General features: G+C 47.5%; 1 protein-coding gene across 3 annotated transcripts in view; it reads left to right on the forward strand.

Moving 5' to 3' along the window:
- The window catches only part of LOC123765878 (platelet glycoprotein V), an 88,030-nt gene extending 66,053 nt beyond the window's left edge, over window positions 1-21,977 (forward strand). For all 3 annotated transcript variants that reach the window (XM_045754714.2, XM_045754713.2, XM_045754715.2), the window contains one exon: window positions 15,653-21,977. In XM_045754714.2, the coding sequence (XP_045610670.2) occupies window positions 15,653-17,614 (1,962 nt within the window). In that variant the 3' untranslated portion in view covers window positions 17,615-21,977. The remainder of the gene's footprint in view (window positions 1-15,652) is intronic.
- Window positions 21,978-23,811: the final 1,834 nt, after the last annotated feature.

The raw sequence follows: 23,811 nt of genomic DNA on the forward strand, positions 1-23,811 counted from the left end.
TCGTGGTATTATAGTGTGTGTGTGGCCGTGACCCCAGACGCCATAGCTGGCCTGCCTTCCCCTCGTCACACTGTCGACCAGCGTCATTACTCAGGCCACCTAAGCTTGTCACCGCTGGTATAATTACTTCACCTTGCCCCAGCCACATTAGCTCAGAGCTGCAATTAACATTACGTAAGCTAGTTTACCTGAAGCGGTCGGAAACTTGCCCAGGAAGGATGTCGATTGAGGTCAGCAACATCCTGCTCTTCATTCATGTCTGGAGATGCTTAACTTGGGGCACCAGACTCTTCAGGTTTCTCAGGATTGGGCTTTACTACGGGGCATCTGTGGTGTCTTTCTCAGGCTGCTCGCTACTCTTGGGGATCTTTAGACCTCTCTCTCTCAACCACGATTTTTCTGATTGATCCATTTGTAGCTCCATGTCCTTGCTCGAAACCTAAATTTCAGTTTTTGCTCTTGGCAAGCCTCAGGTCAGCTGCACGTGTGCTCCCTGTTTCACCCTGATGGCCTGCAGGCTCCTTCCTTTCACCCTCCCTTTTTTCCATCCCCCTGACCTTCCTTCTAACCCCCCTCCTGCCCCTTCAGCCCTCCCTAGCCCCCCTCAGTCCTCCTCTAACCCCCTCTGCGCTCCCCCATCCGTTTCTCCGACAATGGCTGTTGTCGCGGCTGGAGGAATGTGTTGTTATTGTGAGGTGGGAGGCCACGGTGCCTCATAGCTAGGGATTGTGGCCGTCTGCGGGAGCTGTGGATTATATGGAGTGTGTGGTGGGTCCTCCTCCCTTATGTCGCCGTGAAGTACTGGGTTTTGGATGTTAGGTGCTGTGTTCTGTTGCCTTGAGATACTGTGTTGTGCTGCCCTGAGATGCTGCGTTCTGCTGCTGTGAGATGCTGTATTCTAGCCAGAGACGAGAAGGCTAGAGGGAAAGTTTACCCAGGTGAGGGGAAAGTGGAAACAAGGGAACACAGGTGGAAGTTGGAAACAGGCGAGAGTTATGCAAGGAAGTCACGTATGTAGTAAAGAGGGTAAACAAGGAGTGAGCTGGGAGATGAGGTGGTGTAAGCCCCCTTCATGTACACCCTCAGCAGCAAGGAGGCCACATGCTAGCACCTCAGCTGGGAGATGAGGTGGTGTAAGCCCCCTTCATGTACACCCTCAGCAGCAAGGAGGCCACATGCTAGCACCTCAGCTGGTACAAGTTCACCAAGAGAGCACCTCAGCTGGTACAAGTTCACCAAGAGAGCAAACACACGTGGAATAGCTATGGTGTTGCCAAAATAAATAAAGCGCAAGAAGCAGGGGGTCAGATCTCTCTTTACCGTGATGCAGGTGATCTAATAAAGCCTTGATGGGGTGTTTACACGGAGGTCAGGCTCACAGCTTCACCTCCTACCCCTTATCTTGAGAGGTTATCTTGAGATGATTTCGGGGCTTTAGTGTCCCCGCGGTCCGGTCCTCGACCAGGCCTCCACCCCCCAGGAAGCAGCCCGTGACAGCTGACTAACATCCAGGTACCTATTTTACTGCTAGGTAACAGGGGCATAGGGTGAAAGAAACTCTGCCCATTGTTTCTCGCCGGCGCCTGGGATCGAACCCAGGACCTCAGGATCACAAGCCCAGTGTGCTGTCCGCTCGGCCGACCGGCTCCCCTTCCTCTATACGTCGGCCTTCCTCGCTCTCTTCCTCACCTCTTTCTCCTCTTTTCCTCCTCTCTACCTCCTCCTCTCTTCCTCTCCCTGTGATGGGGTGCTGGGCAGACACGAATGACCAACTCATAAGCCCCCTCTCACCTAGGGTAACAAGGACATAACACAACCAATCATACTACCACAACAGCTACAACTACCACCACCACCACCACGATTAGTACCAGCAGCAACATCACCAGCATGATTCATTCACCTGTAGCAACAGAGGAAGCAGCATGATTCACTCCCCACCACCACCACCACCACCACCGTGAACACCATTCAACAGTACCTGAAGGAGAGACGTATTTGATTAGTAGTTACCAACACTCACCCCCACATCCCCCACACCTGCTAACCCTCCCCCATCTCCCACAATCACCCCTCACTGACCCACCACTCAAATCAACTCACACAGATCCTACCCCCAGATCCGGCCCACTCCCCATAATCTGCTTTATTTCTAATGCCCCCTCCCCACTCAGGGGGAAACATCTCCGGCCTCCCCTCCCAAGCGACACCCCCCCCCCGCCCCATCACTATCGCCTGCCCATCAGGGCGTGGTCGGCCCCCATCAGGCTGGATGGGTCGTAACCTTACTAAGATCCAATAATAGTCTCACTGGGATATGGACACAATATAGGGATATGTTTAGTAGGGAAGCGTCCCTATTCATGCCTCGCCCCGCCATGCCCCGCCCCGCCATACCCCGCCCCGCCATACCCCGCCTCGCCATGCCCCGCTCAATTGATCACCATTGATCAATGAATTATGAGTCTAGTTGGAATTTGATCAGAAGCAGTTACCCCAGGGGTAAGATGTTATGGGGAAGGTTACCCCAGTGGTAAGATGTTATGGGGAAGGTTACCCCAGGGGTAAGATGTTATGGGGAGGGTTACCCCAGGGGTAAGATGTTATGGGGAGGGTTACCCCAGGGGTAAGATGTTATGAGGAAGGTTACCCCAGGGGTAAGATGTTATAGGGAGGTTACCCCAGGAGTAAGATGTTATGGGGAGGGTTACCCCAGGGGTAAGATATAGGGAGGTTACCCCAGGGCTAAGAAGTTAAGGGCGGGGGTTACGTGTCCACACAGCGCCACCCATAACTATAACGGATGGAAGGGGCAAAATACAGGATGTTGTGGCCCTAAAAATTCAGTCTTTGTACTTTTGAAATTCTAAACGGATAATAAAAAGTGAAAGACTTATCATGAACCTAAGCACTTCTAGGCCTAACTTATGCAATCTTATCCTGTACAAGATTAACAGTACATTGTGTGGCCCTTTTGAGGGTACAATAGTTCATATTGATATAAGTGCTATGACAGATTCCCAAGTTCAGAGATTGCATACGCCCGCTGTGAAATATATATATATTATATATATAATATATATATATATATATATATATATATATATATATATATATATATATATATATATATATATATATATATATATGCGAACAAGCCTGAATGGTCCCCAGGACAATATGCAACTGAAAACTCACACCCCAGAAGTGACTCGAACCCATACTCCCAGGAGCAACGCAACTGGTATGTACAAGACGCCTTAATCCACTTGACCATCACGACCGGACAAAATGAGGTGAACCTCATTCACCTCATTTTGTCCGGTCGTGATGGTCAAGTGGATTAAGGCGTCTTGTACATACCAGTTGCGTTGCTCCTGGGAGTATGGGTTCGAGTCACTTCTGGGGTGTGAGTTTTCAGTTAGTTATATATATATATATATATATATATATATATATATATATATATATATATATATATATAACTAACTGAAAACTCACATATATATATATATATATATATATATATATATATATATATATATATATATATATATATATATATATATATATATATATATATATTGCAAGAGTTGTGTGGGTCCAACAAGACTGCTGTGTTCAGAGGATAGAGGATGTGTTCACTTTCTGTGAGTGCTATTATGTCTGGGTTTTCTTCTAGTACCCATTCTCCAAGTTCATTTGCTTTATTTGTAATTCCATCTATGTTAGTGTACATTGGCCTTCCTCCGACTCCGTAGGCTGCTGACTGTTCAGTGTTGTTCATCTCTACCTGTGTATATAGGACTGTCTTAGTATAGGTAGTTTAGACCTATGTTAAATTACACTTAGTGAATATTTTACGAGAATATTAAGCGTAAGTACATTAATTATCAAAATAAGGCACTAAGACAGGACGCCCATGTAGCACCGGGAATATTAAACGTATTAACATAATATTATAAGTACGGAGGCGCCCGACGGGTTACTCTATACCTGGAGATTATGTTGCGTGACTGTCCAGAATGTCCGTAGCCTAATGGTTCCGAGCGCACGCTGTCAGACACGCCCTATTAATCATAGCATGAGTTGGAGATATGTTCATTAAGGTCGCTTAAATGAGCCAGACAAGTCGTTAAGCCATCGGCCACTTAGTAATGAACCCATTTGGTCTCATCATTAGGCGTTGTTTACAACAGAAATTGTCGACACTGTCCACAGTCCACACCGGCCTGCTGCTGCTGCTGTCCTCAGCCCCAGATGTTGCCTCAGGCTTCCTTCTCTCTCTCTCTCTCTCTCTCTCTCTCTCTCTCTCTCTCTCTCTCTCTCTCTCTCTCTCTCTCTCTCTCTCTCTCTCTCTCTCTCTCTCTCTCTCTCTCTCTCTCGGCTTTCCTACCGATCCATTCCTGTTTCATTATTTGAATGTTCTTTTAATGTTATTATTAACAAAACTATTTTTAAAGGAACACAGTAAACGTATAGTGTTTACTAGTTAAATACGGTTAATATTTGATCAACGTTCGAATTGTCTGTGGGAGTTTTTGTGGGTGTTCGCGGTAGAATTTTCTTCTCGGTCAAAGCCATACGCGCGCTAGGCTGTCGTCGGTAGCCAGTCTTTCATTGTAATCCTGTTTCATCCTGCTCCCTTTGCCGGTCTCACCGCTGCTTCAAGTAATTCCATAATCCACTCGTCAAATCCTATTTTGCTCGAAGTAATCCGTTTTATCCCAACAGTCTTTTGTTCTGCTCAAACTCCATAGAATTAATCCTAATCCCTTTGAGACTCGTATAAGCCCTTTATATTCCCCGTGACAATATGATTGGAATTTGTTTGTGTGGACCTGTTTATTGTTTCTTGTGTTTTGGTCACACATATTGTAGCACTTATACTGTAGTGTTTTGGTTATACATTATAACACTTATACTGGAAAGTATTAGTGAGATGGTGAATTATCATTATTGTGTAGTGTTGTGTTAGTGTGTTTACCTTAATGTGCATCTGTCCCCAGCAATCTCTCTCCCTCACATCTGGTTAAGGCTGACTCTTTCAGTCTTCAGACAAGGTCCGATTCATCGTCTCAGTGTCCGGTTCTTCCTCATTGCCTGCCGTTATTCATCATTCATCCGGCTCTTTTTCTCTGTTTTGTTTCTGTTGTCGTACATTCCACCTCTGGTTATGATTTGCCTGCCTCACCTCGCCCCTCCCACCTCGGGGCCTCGCCCCTCCCACCTCGGGGTCTTACCTCGCCCCTCCAACCACGGGGCCTCACCCCACCCCTCCCACCTCGGGGCCTCGCCCCTCCCACCTCGGGGCCTCGCCCCTCCCACCTCGGGGCCTCGCCCCTCCCACCTCGGGGCCTTATTTCGCCCCTCCCACCACGGGGCCTCACCCCACCCCTCCCACCTCGGGGTCTCGCCCCTCCCACCTCGTGGTACAACAATGCAGTCATCAGGGGGTCTGAGGGACACCCACCAACCATCACCAGCGCTACTGTCCCTCGCCAGGCGGCTCTTATTTACACATTCCAGCAGCCCGGCCACCACGCTGGAATGATTGCCATCAGGTAATGATAATAATAGTACATCAGAAAATGAGACGACGACGACGTTTCGGTCCGTCCTAGACCATTATCAAGTCGATCTTAAGCCACGTTATTGTGAGTAACCGTCTGCATAATATAAGTAACTGGTGTATGAGGCTTGTAAGGTTCTCTGTTGAAAGCTTTTACTCATTTTCCAGCAGTATTTCTTATATTTGTTGGCAGGAGATTGAAGATTTGTAAGGCTTCTGGTGTTTGCCTTATTTCTCTGATCGTGACTATGGCGCCATGACTTTCATCGAGTATGTTTTGCTCTTCCTACCATATATCTCACTCTAGTATGTTATGATTTCATTGTGCAGGTTGGTGGTCTGGCCTTCCAGTATTTTCCATGTGTATATTATGATATTTCTCTCGTCTCTATTCCAAGAAACACAGCTTGAGTGCCGTCTGGCGTCTCAGTGAAGGTAGAGAGTGTAAGAAGATACTCAGTTTAAGTGTTTCACATACTTTTTTTCGAGCTGTTAAGGATCTTTGTATATTTTCTAGCTCTGCTATCTCAACTGCCTTAAAAGGGGATGTGAGAATCGAGCAATATTCCATACGAGATTTGACCAGTGTGTTGATGGATACCGTCATTGGTATGACGGTACCTTGTTCTGCAGGTTCTCATTATCCACCCCATCATTCTTCCGGCTGATGGAATGATTTCTTTATTATGCTCTTTAAACGTCAGGTCTTTTGACACCGTTATTCCATGATTATTGTCTTGCTCGATCCTCTGTGTGAGATTTGACCGGATCTTGCATCATGTTGTCCTTTTAAGATTCTGTTTTTTTCCGTGCCAGAGTAATTGGAATTTATCACTGTCGAACGTCATATTGTTTTTGTTGACCAATGGAAAACCTTGTTGATATTTGATTGGAGTTCTTATGTAACTTCCACTGTTACAATTTTCATTCTTATTTTTGGCGTCGCCCATAAAGAATGACACGAAATTGTAGGTTGTGTTTATGTGTGGTATGAGGATGATACTGGTGCGAGGGCCGTACCTCGTGGGACCCAGCTTCACAAACGTACTTAGAATGAATCTTGTTTGATTCACTACAACTCTTCTTAAATGTTTTATAAAAGGTTAAACGATATAAAATATAACGATATAAAATATCGTTTTCTTAGTTCATTACTGTAGTTTCTGTGGGAAGTGTAAGAGAATTTGTGAGGGAAGGTGAGAGAGCAGGTGTGAGGGACGGTGAGAGAGCAGGTGTGAGGGACGGTGAGAGAGCAGGTGTGAGGGAAGGTGAGAGAGCAGGTGTGAGGGACGGCGAGAGAGCAGGTGTGAGGGAAGGTGAGAGAGCAGGTGTGAGGGAAGGTGAGAGAGCAGGTGTGAGGGACGGTGAGAGAGCAGGTGTGAGGGACGGCGAGAGAGCAGGTGTGAGGGAAGGTGAGAGAGCAGGTGTGAGGGAAGGTGAGATACAATACGGGTAAAGAAAATAGGCGAGGAAAGGAATGAGGCATTAGACATTAGGGAGGAAGAGGAATTATCAGGGTGAAAGCACCAAGCCATTACGACTATATAGCACTTGGAAGGGGTCAGGATAAGGATTTGGGATGGGACGGGGGAAAGGAATGGTGGCCCAACTACTTGGACGGTCTAGGGATTGAACGCCGACCTGCATGAAGCGAGACCGTCGCTTCATGCAGGTCGTGAAGTGATAGGAAGAGGCAAAAGGCAAGGCTGAGAGGACGAGGACGCTGAGAGAACGCCGAGGTGAGAGAGGGAAGATGAGGTGAGAGAGGGAAGATGAGGTGAGGGAAGATGAGGTGAGAGAGGGAAGATGAGAGGGAGGTGGGCGACGGATGCCACTGATGAAGGTATCAACTTACTCTCATAAATCTGGCCTCGTGCACTTCTCCTCCGCCGTCTGTGTGTGTGTTTTGGTGGCCTCTTGATCGAGCCCCCACGGCGGACCCCGCCATGCCATCCTTATTGTTATTAGACTACAGGTGTGTCTCACTCCGTGTGTGTGTGTGTGTTTTGCATGTTTGTGCTGGCTTGGGTGTGTTTGTGCTGGCTTGGGTGTGTTTGTGCTGGCTTGGGTGTGTTTGTGCTCGCTTGGGTGTGTTTGTGCTGGCTTGGGTGTGTTTGTGCTGGCTTGGACGTGTTTGTGTTGGCTTGGACGTGTTTGTGTCGGCTTGGACGCGTTTGTGCTGGCTTTGGTGTGTTTGTGCTGGCTTGGACGTGTTTGTGTTGGCTTGGACGTGTTTGTGTTGGCTTGGACGTGTTTGTGCTGGCTTGGACGTGTTTGTGCTGGTTTGGACGTGTTTGTGCTGGCTTGGACGTGTTTGTGCTGGCTTGGACGTGTTTGTGCTGGCTTGGACGTGTTTGTGCTGGCTTGGACGCGTTTGTGCTGGCTTGGACGCGTTTGTGCTGGCTTGGACGTGTTTGTGCTGGCTTGGACGTATTTGTGCTGGCTTGGACGCGTTTGTTTTGGCTTGGACGTGTTTGTGCTGGCTTGGACGCGTTTGTGTTGGCTTGGACGTGTTTGTGCTGGCTTGGACGCGTTTGTGCTGGCTTGGACGTGTTTGTGCTGACTTGGACGTGTTTGTGCTGGTTTGGACGTATTTGTGCTGGCTTGGACGCGTTTGTGTTGGTTTGGACGTATTTGTGCTGGCTTGGACGCGTTTGTGTTGGCTTGGACGTGTTTGTGCTGGCTTGGACGTATTTGTGCTGGCTTGGACGTGTTTGTCCTGGCTTGGATGCGTCTGTGTTGGCTTGGACGTGTTTGTGCTGGCTTGGACGTGTTTGTGCTGGCTTGGACGTATTTGTGCTGGCTTGGACGTGTTTGTGCTGGCTTGGATGCGTTTGTGTTGGCTTGGACATGTTTGTGCTGGCTTGGACGCGTTTGTGCTGGCTTGGACGCGTTTGTGCTGGGTTGGACGTATTTGTGCTGGCTTGGACGCGTTTGTGCTGGCTTGGACGTATTTGTGCTGGCTTTGGACGTATTTGTGCTGGCTTGGACGTATTTGTGCTGGCTTGGATGCGTTTGTGTTGGCTTGGACGTGTTTGTGCTGGCTTGGACGTGTTTGTGCTGGCTTGGACGTATTTGTGCTGGCTTGGACGCGTTTGTGTTGGCTTGGACGTGTTTGTGCTGGCTTGGACGCGTTTGTGCTGGCTTGGACGTATTTGTGCTGGCTTGGACGTGTTTGTCCTGGCTTGGATGCGTTTGTGTTGGCTTGGACATGTTTGTGCTGGCTTGGACGTGTTTGTCCTGGCTTGGATGCGTTTGTGTTGGCTTGGACATGTTTGTGCTGGCTTGGACGTGTTTGTCCTGGCTTGGATGCGTTTGTGTTGGCTTGGACGTGTTTGTGCTGGCTTGGAAGTATTTGTGCTGGCTTGGACGTATTTGTGCTGGCTTGGACGTATTTGTGCTGGCTTGGACGCGTTTGTGTTGGCTTGGACGTGTTTGTGCTGGCTTGGACGCGTTTGTGTTGGCTTGGACGTATTTGTGCTGGCTTGGACGTATTTGTGCTGGCTTGAACGTGTTTGTGTTGGCTTGGACGTGTTTGTGCTGGCTTGGACGTGTTTGTGTTGGCTTGGACGTGTGTGTACTATACAATAACAGAGAGACAGGGGGATCTAACAGGAAAGCGTCAACAATGAGAGAGGGGCCACAAGTAAGGGCGACGTCACTAGACAAGTCACGACCGGAAGTCCTCGAACTGTTTGACCGGATATGGTTGTCGTTGGGTTGGACGTGTCGATGGTTCCTCTCAACCGTGTAGGGGGGAGGGGGTTAAGGGAGGGGGGGTGCGGGAGGCTCTTTTTTTGGGGGTCTCTTAAGGGCTTTGAGTTCCCATCACTAACACAGGGGAGAGAGACTCGCCCAGATTAACAGCAGCGAGAGGTGTTTTATGTTTAGTAAATCTAAACATATAGTAAATCTTACATATAGATTTAGTAAATCTAAACGTAAACAAGAGTTTCTACGCTGGTATCAATATGTCTAATATTTTTATTTTTCTGTTTATTTTCCAGCTGTTCCTTCTAATAAACAGATCTTGCCGACTGTGACTGTGACTGGAACTCTCCTGTTGAATATAATGTACAGTTTCCTGTTAGAGGTGATGTAATTAGTGTAAACCTCTGTGTGATGTCTGGGAATGTTTCTCTTAGTTAACACTTCTAATTCTTGCCTAATTTGTTGTAATACAATTTTTTTTAAATTATATTTTTTTTTAAATTTTAAATAAAATAAAAAATTTAAATAGCCGGTCGGCCGAGCGGACAGCACACTGGACTTATGATCCTGTGGTCCTGGGTTCGATCCCAGGCGCCGGCGAGAAACAATGGGCAAAGTTTCTTTCACCCTATGCCCCTGTTACCTAGCAGTAAAATAGGTACCTGGGTGTTAGTCAGCTGTCACGGGCTGCTTCCTGGGGGTGGAGGCCTGGTCGAGGACCGGGCCGCGGGGACACTAAAGCCCCGAAATCATCTCAAGATAACCTCAAGATAACCTGACAGTGTTCATGGGATTAATGTTGAATATGTTCAGATTTGCCATTTATATCACATCAGAGTTTTATTTCTAGTTGTATTATTATTATTATTATTATTATTATTATTATTTTGCAAGTGAATGCATTACAAATGGAACAAAATTACATTTAATATTACATGCAAGTGATGTGACATGAGGTTATCTTGAGACGATTTCAGGGCTTAGCGTCCCCGCGGCCCGGTCATCGACCAGGGCCTCCTTTTTGTTACACACCCCTAGGAAGCAGTCCGTAGCAGCTGTCTAACTCCTAGGTACCTATTTACTGCTAGGTAAACAGATGCATCAAGGTGAAAGAAACTATGCCCATTTGTTTCTCCCTCTGCCGGGGATAAAACCCGGAACCTCAGGACTACGAACACGAAGCGCTGTCCACTCAGCTGTCAGGCCCCCCTGTGTCTCTAAGTAATATGTATTAACACATGGACGTATACTCACGACCATATTGAATACTTATAATAATAATAATAATAATAATTTTATTTAGGTAAGGTACATACATAAAGAGATTTTACAAAGTTTGTTGGCTTTATAGATAGAGCTAGTACATACAATGCCTAAAGCCACTATTACGCAAAGCGTTTCGGGCAGGACGCAAAGCGTTTCGGGCAGGACGCAAAGCGTTTCGGGCAGGACGCAAAGCGTTTCGGGCAGGACGCAAAGCGTTTCGGGCAGGACGCAAAGCGTTTCGGGCAGGACGCAAAGCGTTTCGGGCAGGACGCAAAGCGTTTCGGGCAGGACCCACTTCATCTCCAAGACCCTTTAACAACTCAGGGACATAAAAACATCCCCCGTGACAAGCTAGCCGAAGAAGGTGCGGGGGGGGGGGGGGAGGATATATCTTGAGGTTATCTTGAGATGATTTCGGGGCTTTAGTGTCCCCGCGGCCCGGTCCTCGACCAGGCCTCCACCCCAAGGAAGCAGCCCGTGACAGCTGACTAACACCCAGGTACCTATTTTACTGCTAGGTAACAGGGGCATAGGGTGAAAGAAACTCTGCCCATTGTTTCTCGCCGGCGCCTGGGATCGAACCCAGGACCACAGGATCACAAGTCCCGCGTGCTGTCCGCTCGGCCGACCGGCTCCCCAGAGCAAGTCAGTGAGTTTGTACGCTGGTACAATGCAGTCGCAGTCGACAACCTCGTTCATTATGAACGAAAAGGAGGTGGTCAAATGAGAGAATCCGTAATTAAAGGAATTCATCTTAGATACAAATACCTTCAGAGATTCGGGATGGAAACAACAACTGAGGAGCGGAGTTGTAGAATTTATATCATGAGTGACGGACAAGGTCTGGACCACTGGCTGAGAGACTTGCCCATCTCAGAGACATTAGAAACATGTATAATAAACCTCATATGGTTCGAGTTAGGAAAACACGTTTTGTCAAATATATATATACTGTCCTTAAAGAGTTTTCCTGCTTTATATCCACAAGATAACATAAACATTATCTTGCGAATACAAACACGAGGGTTGTAGGATGTTAATCCCTTGTTTTAGTCTGTTCATTTGAGGCAGTTTAACAAGTCCCAGCTGTGTTTGGGTACGCGTGACAGGATGAACAACCCAGCGGGTATTCTTCCTATTGCGGGGTGTTGTACATGCTGGTATATGGCGGTGTGTTCGCTCACAGAATGAGAGACGCTGCATGCCTAATACACTCGACCTTTGGTACAAAATTAAAAACAAAGTACTCACAAGTTGGCTCCTGTGATTGACGATTGAGAGGCGGGATCAAAGAGCCAAAGCACAACTAAGTAAGAACACACACACACACACACACACACACACACACACACACACACACACACACACACACACACACACACACACACACACACACACACAGCACACAGGGAAAGAGCACAAGAAGTTAACCCAGATGTAATCGGACTCACTGAAACAAAACTCTCTGGAATCATAACGAATGCCGTGTTTCCCCAGGAGTATACAGTAATAAGGAAAGAGAGGGAAGGTAGAGGAGGAGGCGGAGTGGCCCTACTCATGAGAAGGGAATGGAGTTTTAAGGAGATGGCCATCCCGGGCTGTGAGGAGTTCAGAGACTACATAGCAGGCACCATAACAATGGGAGGACCAAGAATAGTAGTAGCAGTAATATACAACCCTCCACCAAATGACAGGAGACCCAGTCAAGAGTATGAAAACAACAACAAGGCAGTTAACACTATAATTGAGAGGGCAGCCTCTGCTGCCTGTAGAAATAGATCCCACCTGCTCATCATGGGCGACTTCAATCACGGAAAGATTGACTGGGAGAACAAGGAACCGCATGGAGGCGAGGATACGTGGAGAGCCAAACTATTGGAGGTGGTGACAAGCAACTTTTTAACGCAGCATGTCGGAGAACCCACAAGGATGAGAGGCAATGACGAACCAGCGAGACTCGACCTAGTCTTCACTCTGAACGACTCCGACATAAGAGAAATCGGTTTTGAGGACCCAGTAGGAATGAGCGACCACAGTGTACTGGTGTTTGAGTACTTGATTGAAGAAGGGTTATTGAACTCGAGGAGGGATACCGAAACCAAAAGGTTAGCATACCGAAAGGGAAACTATGAGGGGATAAGAAAATTCCTAACAGATATAGCATGGGAAACAGAGCTCAGGGGAAAGACGGCCCAAGATATGATGGATTACATCACGCAGAAGTGCAAGGACGCAGCAAACAAGTTTGTCCCAGTCCAAAAGGAAAACAGAGAAATGAAGATGAGAAACCCATGGTTTAATCAAAGATGTAGGCTAGCTAAGCAGCAAAGTAAAAGGGCATGGAGAAACTATAGGAATAACAGGACACTGGAGAGCAGAGAAAGATACCAGAATGCCAGGAATGAATATGTCAGGATGAGAAGAGAGGCAGAAAGACAATACGAAAATGACATCGCAAGCAAGGCAAAGACTCAGCCTAAATTGTTGCATAGCCACATTAGGAGAAAAACAACAGTAAAGGAACAGGTTATGAGATTAAGGATAGGGGCGGAAGGATTCACTACAAATGACAAGGAAGTGTGTGAGGAATTGAATAAGAAATTCCAGGAGGTCTTCACCTTAGAACAAGGAGAAATTCCAGAGGTAAGTGAGGGAATAGCTAACCAGGAACCACTGGAAGAGTTTGAGATTACCAGTGGGGAAGTAAGGAAGTGTTTACTAGAGTTGGACGTGACGAAGGCTATAGGCCCAGATGGAATCTCCCCTTGGGTTCTAAAGGAAGGAGCAAGAGAACTGAGCCTACCACTCTCCATAGTGTATAACAAATCACTGGCAACAGGGGAACTGCCAGATACTTGGAAAGCAGCTAACGTAGTCCCGATATACAAGAAAGGGGATAGACAGGAGGCACTGAACTACAGGCCAGTGTCCCTAACCTGCATACCATGCAAGCTGATGGAGAAGATTGTGCGAAAAAAACTAGTGGAGCATCTGGAGCGAAGGAACTTTGTAACACAGCATCAACATGGGTTCAGGGATGGCAGGTCCTGCCTCACAGGGTTACTTGAATTCTACGACCAGGCAACAAAAATAAGGCAAGAAAGAGAAGGGTGGGCAGACTGCATATTTTTGGATTGTCAGAAAGCCTTTGATACAGTGCCACACAAGAGGCTAGTGCGAAAGTTGGAGATGCAGGCTGGAGTGAGAGGGAAGGTACTCCGGTGGATAGAGGAATACCTAAGCAACAGGAGACAACGAGTCTGTGTGAGGGGTGAGGTCTCAGATTGGCGAGACGTCACAAGTGGAGTCCCGCAGGGGTCAGTCCTTGGACCTATACTGTTTCTGGTATATGTAAATGATCTCCCAGAGGGTATAGATTCGTTCCTCTCAATGTTTGCCGACGATGCAAAAATTATGAGGAGGATTGAAACAGAGGATGATAGTAGGAGGCTACAAGATGACCTGGATAGACTGAGTGAATGGTCCAACAAATGGCTGTTGAAGTTCAACCCGAGTAAATGCAAAGTAATGAAACTAGGCAGTGGAAACAGGAGGCCAGGCACAGGATACAGAATAGGAGATGAAGTACTTAATGAAACAGACAGAGAGAAAGATCTAGGAGTTGATATCACACCAAACCTGTCTCCTGAAGCCCACATAAAGAGAATAACGTCTGCGGCATATGCGAGGCTGGCTAACATCAGAACGGCGTTCAGGAACCTGTGTAAGGAATCATTCAGAATCTTGTACACCACATATGTAAGACCAATCCTGGAGTATGCGGCCCCAGCATGGAGCCCGTACCTTGTCAAGCACAAGACGAAGCTGGAAAAAGTCCAAAGGTATGCTACTAGACTAGTCCCAGAACTAAGAGGCATGAGTTATGAGGAAAGGCTGCGGGAAATGCACCTCACGACACTGGAAGACAGAAGAGTAAGGGGGGACATGATCACAACCTACAAAATCCTCAGGGGAATCGACCGGGTAAACAAGGACGAACTTTTCAACACTGGTGGGACGCGAACAAGGGGACACAGGTGGAAGCTGAGTACCCAAATGAGCCACAGAGACGTTAGAAAGAACTTTTTCAGTGTCAGAGTAGTTAGCAAATGGAATGCATTAGGAAGTGATGTGGTGGAGGCTGACTCCATTCACAGTTTCAAATGTAGATATGATAGAGCCCAATAGGCTCAGGAATCTGTACACCAGTTGATTGACGGTTGAGAGGCGGGACCAAAGAGCCAGAGCTCAACCCCCGCAAGCACAATTAGGTAAGTACACACACACACACACACTTAACACACAGACCTTTGTGCTTGCTCATATTTGATCACCCAACACACAGCCGCCACCCGGTGCTGGGGTCCACCTGACGGTACACTCACAGTGCTGGGGTCCACCTGGGGTACACTCACCCCTGCTGATGTGTAGCCCGTCACGCCGCCTGAACCCGTCCCGGGATTATATTGTAAGGCAAGAATTGTTTATTGTAGTTTTCCTGTTCCAGTGAGTTGGGTGTGACGCGGGTCTGCTTGTCTGTCCGCGGGTGGGTGATGGGAGGGTGACGTGGGTGACGGGAGGGTGACGCGAGTGGTCCCTACAATTAATGAGTCACCGGTGGGTGAAGCTGCAGGTTGTCCAACCAGCAAAATATAGGGTTTCGTGGTGGTGGATCAGTATATGCAAGTAATGAAATCATTATGTAACCTCTAGTTACATAATGGCTTCATCTTACACCAGCCTGGTTGACCAGACCACCAACTACGTGGTCTGGTCAGAGACCGGCCGCGGCGACGTTGATCCCCGGAGTCAACATATGGTAACACTGCAAATATTATTTTCGTTTTTTGGGGGAAACCAAACAAAAATAATATGTCTAACGAACACAATTTATCTTTGTCTACGGGCAGGATGGGAGTGTAAATAGCTTGTGTTGGTTAAGTTATATTTTTGACTATTGAATCTTCCGTGTAATACGAGTACCAGACTGTAAAATTACTTCCTCCCGCCATCCCATGCTCTCCCTCCCTCTGCTGTGTGCTTGTGGTAGTGGCAGGCACAGCGCGGAACTCCATTACTGAGCTCTGTGTTGTCTTCTTGCAGGTGCGGCTGTGGCTGCTGTGTGCGGTGGCGGCGTGTGTGGCTGCCGCTCCCCCTGGTTCCTGCCCCCGCATGTGCTTCTGTCCTCTCGACCCCCGTGGCCGTCGTCAGGTGATCTGCAACACAGGAGGACTGGTGGATCCCCTTCCTGTATTAGACATGCCTTCTGACGCAGAGGTGCTGGAAGTTGGGGCACCACCTGGTCGACCCAACGCCCTTACTCTCGGTCCCATATTCAAGGATCACCGCCGTCTGGAGAAGCTGAGTGTGACGGGGTCTGGCGTTCCCGCCCTCGGCGCCCACTCCTTCTGGGGTCTGAGGCGCCTTCACACCCTCAACGTCTCCCATAATGCCATCACAGCTGTCATTGACACTAACTTTCGGGGTGCGGACAGTCTTCACACGCTGGACCTGAGTCACAACCAAGTGGAATCGGTTCCATCTGCTGTGTTCCGTCACATTCGAAACCTTCGCTTCCTGAGCCTAGCAAACAACCGTCTACCTGAGATAGTGCCCAGGATATTGTACGGCCTCTCTCTCCTTGAGACGCTGGACATCAGTCACAATCCTTTGGGCATCTTGCCTTCTGACCGCTTCACTGATGCTCCTAACCTGCGCGAGCTGAGATGTGCTGCATGTGGTCTTCAGACTGTTTCAGAGCAACTTCTGAGGGCGCTTCCGGAGTTGAGAGTGTTGGATCTTCGTCTGAATAGATTAACGGAGGTACCGCCAATAGCTGTGTCAAGACACTTGACGACACTGCACCTTGATTACAACCACGTGTCCACTCTGATGCCCAATGGCTTATCGGGTCCACCATTGTCCACTCTCACGCTGGCCAATAATCGAATTTCCTCTCTAAGTGTTCAAGCGATGGCCAACTCTACGCTCACATTCTTTGATCTGGCATACAACCGTCTGACGCGACTTCGTACTGATGCCTTGAGTGATGGCTTCACCAGGCTTCGGTATTTAAGACTCACGGGCAATCCTCTTCAAGTGGAAAAGTTAGTACAAGTGATCCCCCGTGCTAGACAGCTGCGGCAACTGGAACTAGCGGAGTTGGGCATGACCCACCTGCCTGGGGATTTGCTCCGGCAATCACGCCACCTTAAAATCCTCAACGTCTCTGGGAATTACCTGTCAGGTTTCCCAGTGTCTGCATTATTTGCCACTCCTCACCTGATCACCCTAGATCTCTCTCACAATAACTTCCGTGGCCTAGAACAAGACCTGGTCACTGCCTTCACTACCATGGCCTCGCTGGAAAAAGTTTGGTTACAGGGAAACCCGTGGCAATGTCAGCAATGCCATGTGGCTCCCATGCTTGACTGGCTGAGGGATCCCAGCGCCTCCCGCCATCCTCATGCAGAGTCTATATGTCGTGACATGCCTATGTCCCCACGTTGCCTCAGGTGCATGGGACCGCAGGAGCTGGCTGGCCAGGAGCTGCAGTTGCTGGACAAGACCCACGTGCCTGAGTGTGTCCAAGAGGCTCCTGCATGGCCGTCCTGGCTTGGAGACACCCAAAGCGACGACCCACGCTCACCTCGCAACCATCAAACCGCAGAATCAATAGAAGAAACAGATACCAGTCTTGAAGTATTCTTCGGCGACCACATGGCACTGATCGTGGGGGTTGGGTGTGGGCTGGTCTTGGCTTTGCTGCTGGTGGTTGTTGCCGCCATCTTGTTGGCCAGAAGACATTCGGCCCTCTATTACACGAATGAGCCTGCTGACCATGACTCCTCCCAAAAGCTGATGAGTCGGAACAATAACGACAACAGTCCGCCAGGTCCTAGAAGTCCCCCACGTGCCTCTACGCCCTACACTACTCGCACAGGAGCCTCTATTGCCACTATTGAGGAGGTCGACAGCATCGCAGGATCCACAATCGATTTGCAGATTGGCAAGGAGCTAAGGGCCCCAAGGATCGTGCGTCTGGCAGCGTCTCCCCTGCCATAAAGTGGTCACGATGTGGGTCCTTGGAATGAGTCCTCAAGAGGGCCTGTAAGAGGTGATCTTGATTAGGGTCCCTGAGAGAGAGGGGGGTCTCTAAAAATGGATACTTCAGAGGGTCCCTGAGAATGGGATAACCAAAGTAGGGGAGGACGGCCGGGTCGGGCTGCGTCGCCGACCACAATCTTGCAACTTAACCCTCCTGTCCCACCGGTTTGGAACCTCATCTCAGTATATTGTATCACCCTCCTCGGCCTTGTCTACCGTATTGTCACCAGTGTGGCATTCAATGAGGTGTTACCAGACTTACCCCATAGTGGGTGTTGCTAGCAGCTGGATCCTCCATAGTGCGTAGTGTGGCTCCTTCAGCGTCACCTGAATGAGACCTCAACTACATTCAGAAGTATAAACGCTGGCCAGACTGGTCGTCCCGGTCTGTTGTGTCAGACAAGTGCGAGAAATAATGTATTTCATTGACAATTGTGTCAACATCTGGTTCAGACGATATTTAATATACATTCTTTAAAAGAGTGTTTTATTATCTAAGAGTAATGCCCATAAAGTTCAATGTATGAAAATAAGTTTTTATCGAGGATTAGAAAATGGCAATATTAATTTCTGGCGCTTGTTAGCGTGTTGCTGTGTTTTGGCCAAGTTGTAAATGATCAATAATACGAGTGTGAGAGATGGAAGAAGAGCCTGCCTAGTCACGAGAGCTGGAGCCCAACTCCTCTACACGCGACCGACACCCTCCACGGCAGCTCTACACTGATGATTTATTGATTGATAAAGAGTAAGCCACCCAAGAGGTGGCACGGGCATGAATAGCCCGTAATACACTAATGCTATACATGGCAGCTATATACTGCTGCTGTATACGGCTGGCATGCACGAGAGACATCTTCAGTCACGCAGGGTGCAGTTGCACCTCCACAGATCTCCAGTATCAGCTCTTGATACTGGTAATGGCTCAAAAGGGCCACCACTTACGGGCTATTCATGCCCGTGCCACCCTTTGGGTGGCTTAATCTTCATCAATCAATCGGCTGGCATGCATTGCACGGCTCTTGTTCATCAACGGTGTACATTGATGCCGTACACTTGCTATAGTACGCAACTCCTCTCTAATATTTTCATGCATGTATCTGTGTGTACGAATGGGTGCTTGTACATCAAATTTAAGGTGTATGTAAATATTATGTACTATGGAAACTAAAGAATGTTTTCTTTGTATATTTTACCATTGGCCGTGTCCCATGAAACACTCCAGTGATGACCCTTATGCACAGGAATGACACCTAATCCATAATTTATTGCACAATAGAACTGAGTGACCTGTGCTGAGAGCTGTCACACAGCTGTCATTTGAACCCTTCTTGGCTGCGTCACCACACACACACACACACACACACACACACACACACACACACACACACACACACACACACACACACACACACACACACACACACACTGAGAAACTGAGTGCCCAAATGAGCCACAGAGATATTAGAAGGAACTTTTTTAGTGTCAGAGTGGTTGACAAATGGAATGCATTAGGAAGTGATGTGGTGGAGGCTGACTCCATACACAGTTTCAAGTGTAGATATGATAGAGCCCAATAGGCTCAGGAATCTGTACACCTGTTGATTGACGGTTGAGAGGCGGGACCAAAGAGCCAGAGCTCAACCCCCGCAAACACAACTAGACGAGTACACACACACACACACACACACACACACACACACACACACACACACACACACACACACACACTTCTTGACCGTCCAAAGATAAGTAGTTAATCGCCGGGTAATACAGTACTTGGCTTTAATCAGCTTTCTTCAAAGAGCTTAATAGTAAAAAGTGTATGACAGCTCATATATTTAGTATTTTAACATACAAGTATAATATAGACAACTTGAGATGGGGGAAGTAACCCTTAACAGTAGCATTCGTTAGCGGACAAAGATAAGAATAAGTAATGACTAACGAAAGACTTAGATACTTAAGTGCCTAACGCTATTATGCTCGTTGATCAGAAGTGAAGTTCGTTCTATATGTCGTGATAGACAATTATTGAATTATTTGCGGAAAATTGTGTATTGCTTTTTTTATTGAGTTCTGGAAATATTTCGTCCAATTTTGGTTTCTTAAGCAATTTGTCCGTCTTAAAAGTTCTTAAGATCCCTGGCCAAAATTGTGCCTATCACACACCTGTTGTGAGTGCCTCTACACCTGCTGTGAGTGCCTCTACACCTGCTGTGAGTGCCTCTACACCTGTTGTGAGTGCCACTACACCTGTTGTGAGTGCCTCTACACCTGTTGTGAGTACCACTACACCTGTTAAGAGCGCCACCACGTCCATAATTGCCTTAACAAATCGGCAAACGAAAGAACAAGTGCAATTATGCAAATTTATTACTGTACACGTAACAAGGAGTGTAATGTGTACACCAGTCAGCGGGCAGAGTGTAGTACACCAGCCCTCTGTGAGTACACCAGTCAGCGGGTAGAGTATAGTACACCAGCTCTCTATGAGTACACCAGTCAGCGGGCAGAGTATAGTACACCAGCTCTCTGTGAGTACACCAATCAGCGGGTAGAGTATAGTACACCAGCCCTCTGTGAGTACACCAGTCAGCGGGCAGAGTATAGTACACCAGCCCTCTGTGAGTACACCAGTCAGCGGGCAGAGTATAGTACACCAGCCCTCTGTGAGTACACCAGTCAGCGGGTAGAGTGTAGTACACCAGCCCTCTGTGAGTACACCAGTCAGCGAGCGCTCAAAATGCTGGAACTCTGAGGGGAAGAGAAAACGTGTCTGTTTCATCAGTAACTTAAGTATAAACACAGGACAAACCCTCGTAGCTTTAAGGTTCCGTGTACATAGTCATTCTTGGATAGCTATCCGAACTAACAGTTTTGTACATGTTTTATGTTGTATTTTTAATACAACCAGTTGTAGGAGGAAAAGTGCGTTCATGTGGCGGAATACTAAATATTAACCATGTAGGCCTAAGGCTTATGTAACACTATAACAATTAGTAACAGGTTAACGAGTAACGTTGGGATACCTCACCTTGTCATGGATTCAGGACTCAACGTCCCCGCGGCCCGGTCCTCGACCAGGCCTGCTGGGATAATAACTTACATCACCATGGGAGATACATCACTGCCTCCCCCCCCCCCCGGAAAGACTTTGTTTATTTCCAAATTTGGTCAAAGTAAAGTAGAAATAATTATTTTTGTATATAAAATGTAATATAGCAAAGTTTTCACTATTTCGATAAAAGAATCCCAAGCGTCCTTGAGATAGTGGTCACTCAAGCGTGTAGTTAAGGATCTCATAGGCCAGAAACCATGTTAAGGATCTCATAGGCCAGAAACCATGTTAAGGATCTCATAGGCCAGAAACCATGTTAAGGATCTCATAGGCCAGAAACCATGTTAAGAATCTCATAGGCCAGAAACCATGTTAAGGATCTCATAGGCCAGAAACCATGTTAAGAATCTCATAGGTCAGAAACCATGTTAAGAATCTCATAGGCCTCAAACCATGTTAATAATCTCATAGGCCTCAACCATGTTAATAATCTCATAGGCCTCAACCATGTTAATAATCTCATAGGCCTCAACCATGTTAAGAAAGAATGATGGTCCTTCCTTTAGGGACCATCTTCTTTTTTAGGTCTTTAGGGAAGGACCTAAAATCAATGCAACAACAGATACAAATCTTGTCAGGAAAAAACAAATAGATTTTTTTACTCAGATAAATCAGAAACAAAGTTAATTTAGTAACATTTACTCGTGTTCTGATACGTATATAATGAGTTTATTGTGTGACTTCAGACTAATTAGTAACTGAATCTACATATTAGTAATATCTGTTACGCTGTTCAACTGTTACGTCTGCCACACGATGATCTCTTGAGGTTATCTTGAGATGATTTCGGGGCTTTTTAGTGTCCCCGCGGCCCGGTCCTCGACCAGGCCTCCACCCCCAGGAAGCACCCCGTGACAGCTGACTAACACCCAGGTACCTATTTTACTGCTAGGTAACAGGGGCATAGGGTGAAAGAAACTCTGCCCATTGTTTCTCGCCGGCGGCTGGGATCGAACCCGGGACCACAGGATCACAAGTCTAGCGTGCTGTCCTCTCGGCCGACCGGCTCCCCATGATGGCTGATAATGTACATGAATAGATACATGATCTGAGACATCCATCTTGCAGACGTTGTGTTCTATTGTTCTGAAGACTGGCTGGCGCCCCCGCCAGACTCTTCGGCCCAAACTGTGATACTAAATCTTGTAAGCGGAGAATAATTGTATTTTCAACCTTTTGAACATAAACTAAATCTTGTAGTAACAGTGTTTCATTGATCCTCTTGTAATTCTTGGCGCCTATACCTTAATGAACATGTACTGAGGGAGCTGTCAGGTATATACACTGAGAGTAGTCAGGTATATACACTGAGAGTAGTCAGGTATATACACTGAGAGTAGTCAGGTATATACACTGAGAGTAGTCAGGTATATACACTGAGAGTAGTCAGGTATATACACTGAGAGTAGTCAGGTATATACACTGAGAGTAGTCAGGTATATACACTGAGAGTAGTCAGGTATATACACCGAGAGAGCAGCCAGGTATATACACCGAGAGAGCAGCCAGGTATATACACTGAGAGTAGTCAGGTATATACACTGAGAGAGCAGCCAGGTAATTGGGGGAAAGGTTTATACGTACATGTAGAAGGAGATAAGTGTTTTAAGGAAAACGTGTGTGTAAAAGTGTGTGTGCAGGTGTGGGTACAGGTGTGGCTACAGGTGTGGGTACAGGTGTGGATGTGGGGTATACACAGGTCTGTGTTCAGTTATGACGTACATTAGGAATCAAACACCACAGCTACCTTCTCCACTGTTTATTTTTTATATTTATCCGAAGTGCCAGTTACTGAGCCGCGTCACTCATCCTGCGAGTGAGCACACGGCCGCCACAGGGCCAGGAGCCACGTGCCTTACAACCAGGTCCCGAGTCACCACAGGATGAACAGGGACGAAGAAGAGTGCACGAGGCTCCACAGGATGAACAGGGACGAAGAAGAGTGCACGAGGCTCCACAGCGGAACACAGCGTCTGGGAACAACTGTGTTGGGAGGCTGGCGGAGGTCTGGTGGCAGTGGGCTACACAAACACTCAACGGCTCCTCCGTCAAGAAGGTGTTTACCGCAGCACGAGCACCGCTCCCACCGGCCTATGAGCTCTCAACAGCCTCGTGTAACCAAATACTGTACACATTCCACTTGGGGTCTCGAAGCCTGGCTGGGGGGAGAGGAGGGAGCAGAGGCAGGGGGTAGTGAGGGAGAGGGAGCAGAGGCAGGGGGTAGTGAGGGAGGGGAGGGACCAAGGGCGGGGATAGTGAGGGAGGAGAGGGATTACGGGATAGTGAGGGTCCAAGGTAGTAGTGAGGAAGATACACCTCTATAAGGCTCTAGTCCGGCCGCATCAAGAGTATCCCCCAGTACCACTACACACCTTAAATAAAACTAACATGCAAAAATTACAAGCAGTGCAAAATAAGGCGCTAAGGAGAGCAGCAAAACACCGTCCACCATATGACCAGACAATCCAGGAGCTCCATGAACTCCTGAACATACAGCCACTAAACATCAGACTACAGCACCAAGCCATCAGGGTGTGGAACACCATCGAAATGTTAGAGGACCCAATGTTAGAAAGATTTCTCCAAGATGAGACGCCCCACTCCCACAGCTGGTGGCCCAAGATGAGACGCCCCGCTCCCACAGCTGGTGGCCCAAGATGAGACGCCCCGCTCCCACAGCTGGTGGCCCAAGAGCCGCGATTTACTAGATGAAAACCTAGCCCCAGAGTACATAATTCCCAGATGAAATACTGACCAGAAATCCCTCTCCCAATAATTGAAAAAAAAATTGTATATATATAAATATATATACGTATATATAAATCAATAAATAATAATAATAAAATAAATAGCCTTAAACAAAACAACATAACATGGGGAAGCATTGGAGTGTGTATATCCGAGTGCTACAATATCATAAATAGATATCCATATATGGTGAAACACATGTGAAGAACCTCTCACACACTCACAGCTCCCTGACAAGAGGGAGCCAGCTTAGCTTAGCTGCCAACACCCACACACATCGTGTCAGCAA

This window comes from Procambarus clarkii, chromosome 37 (assembly GCF_040958095.1).
Source record: "Procambarus clarkii isolate CNS0578487 chromosome 37, FALCON_Pclarkii_2.0, whole genome shotgun sequence".
Classification (NCBI taxonomy): Eukaryota; Metazoa; Arthropoda; class Malacostraca; order Decapoda; family Cambaridae; genus Procambarus; species Procambarus clarkii.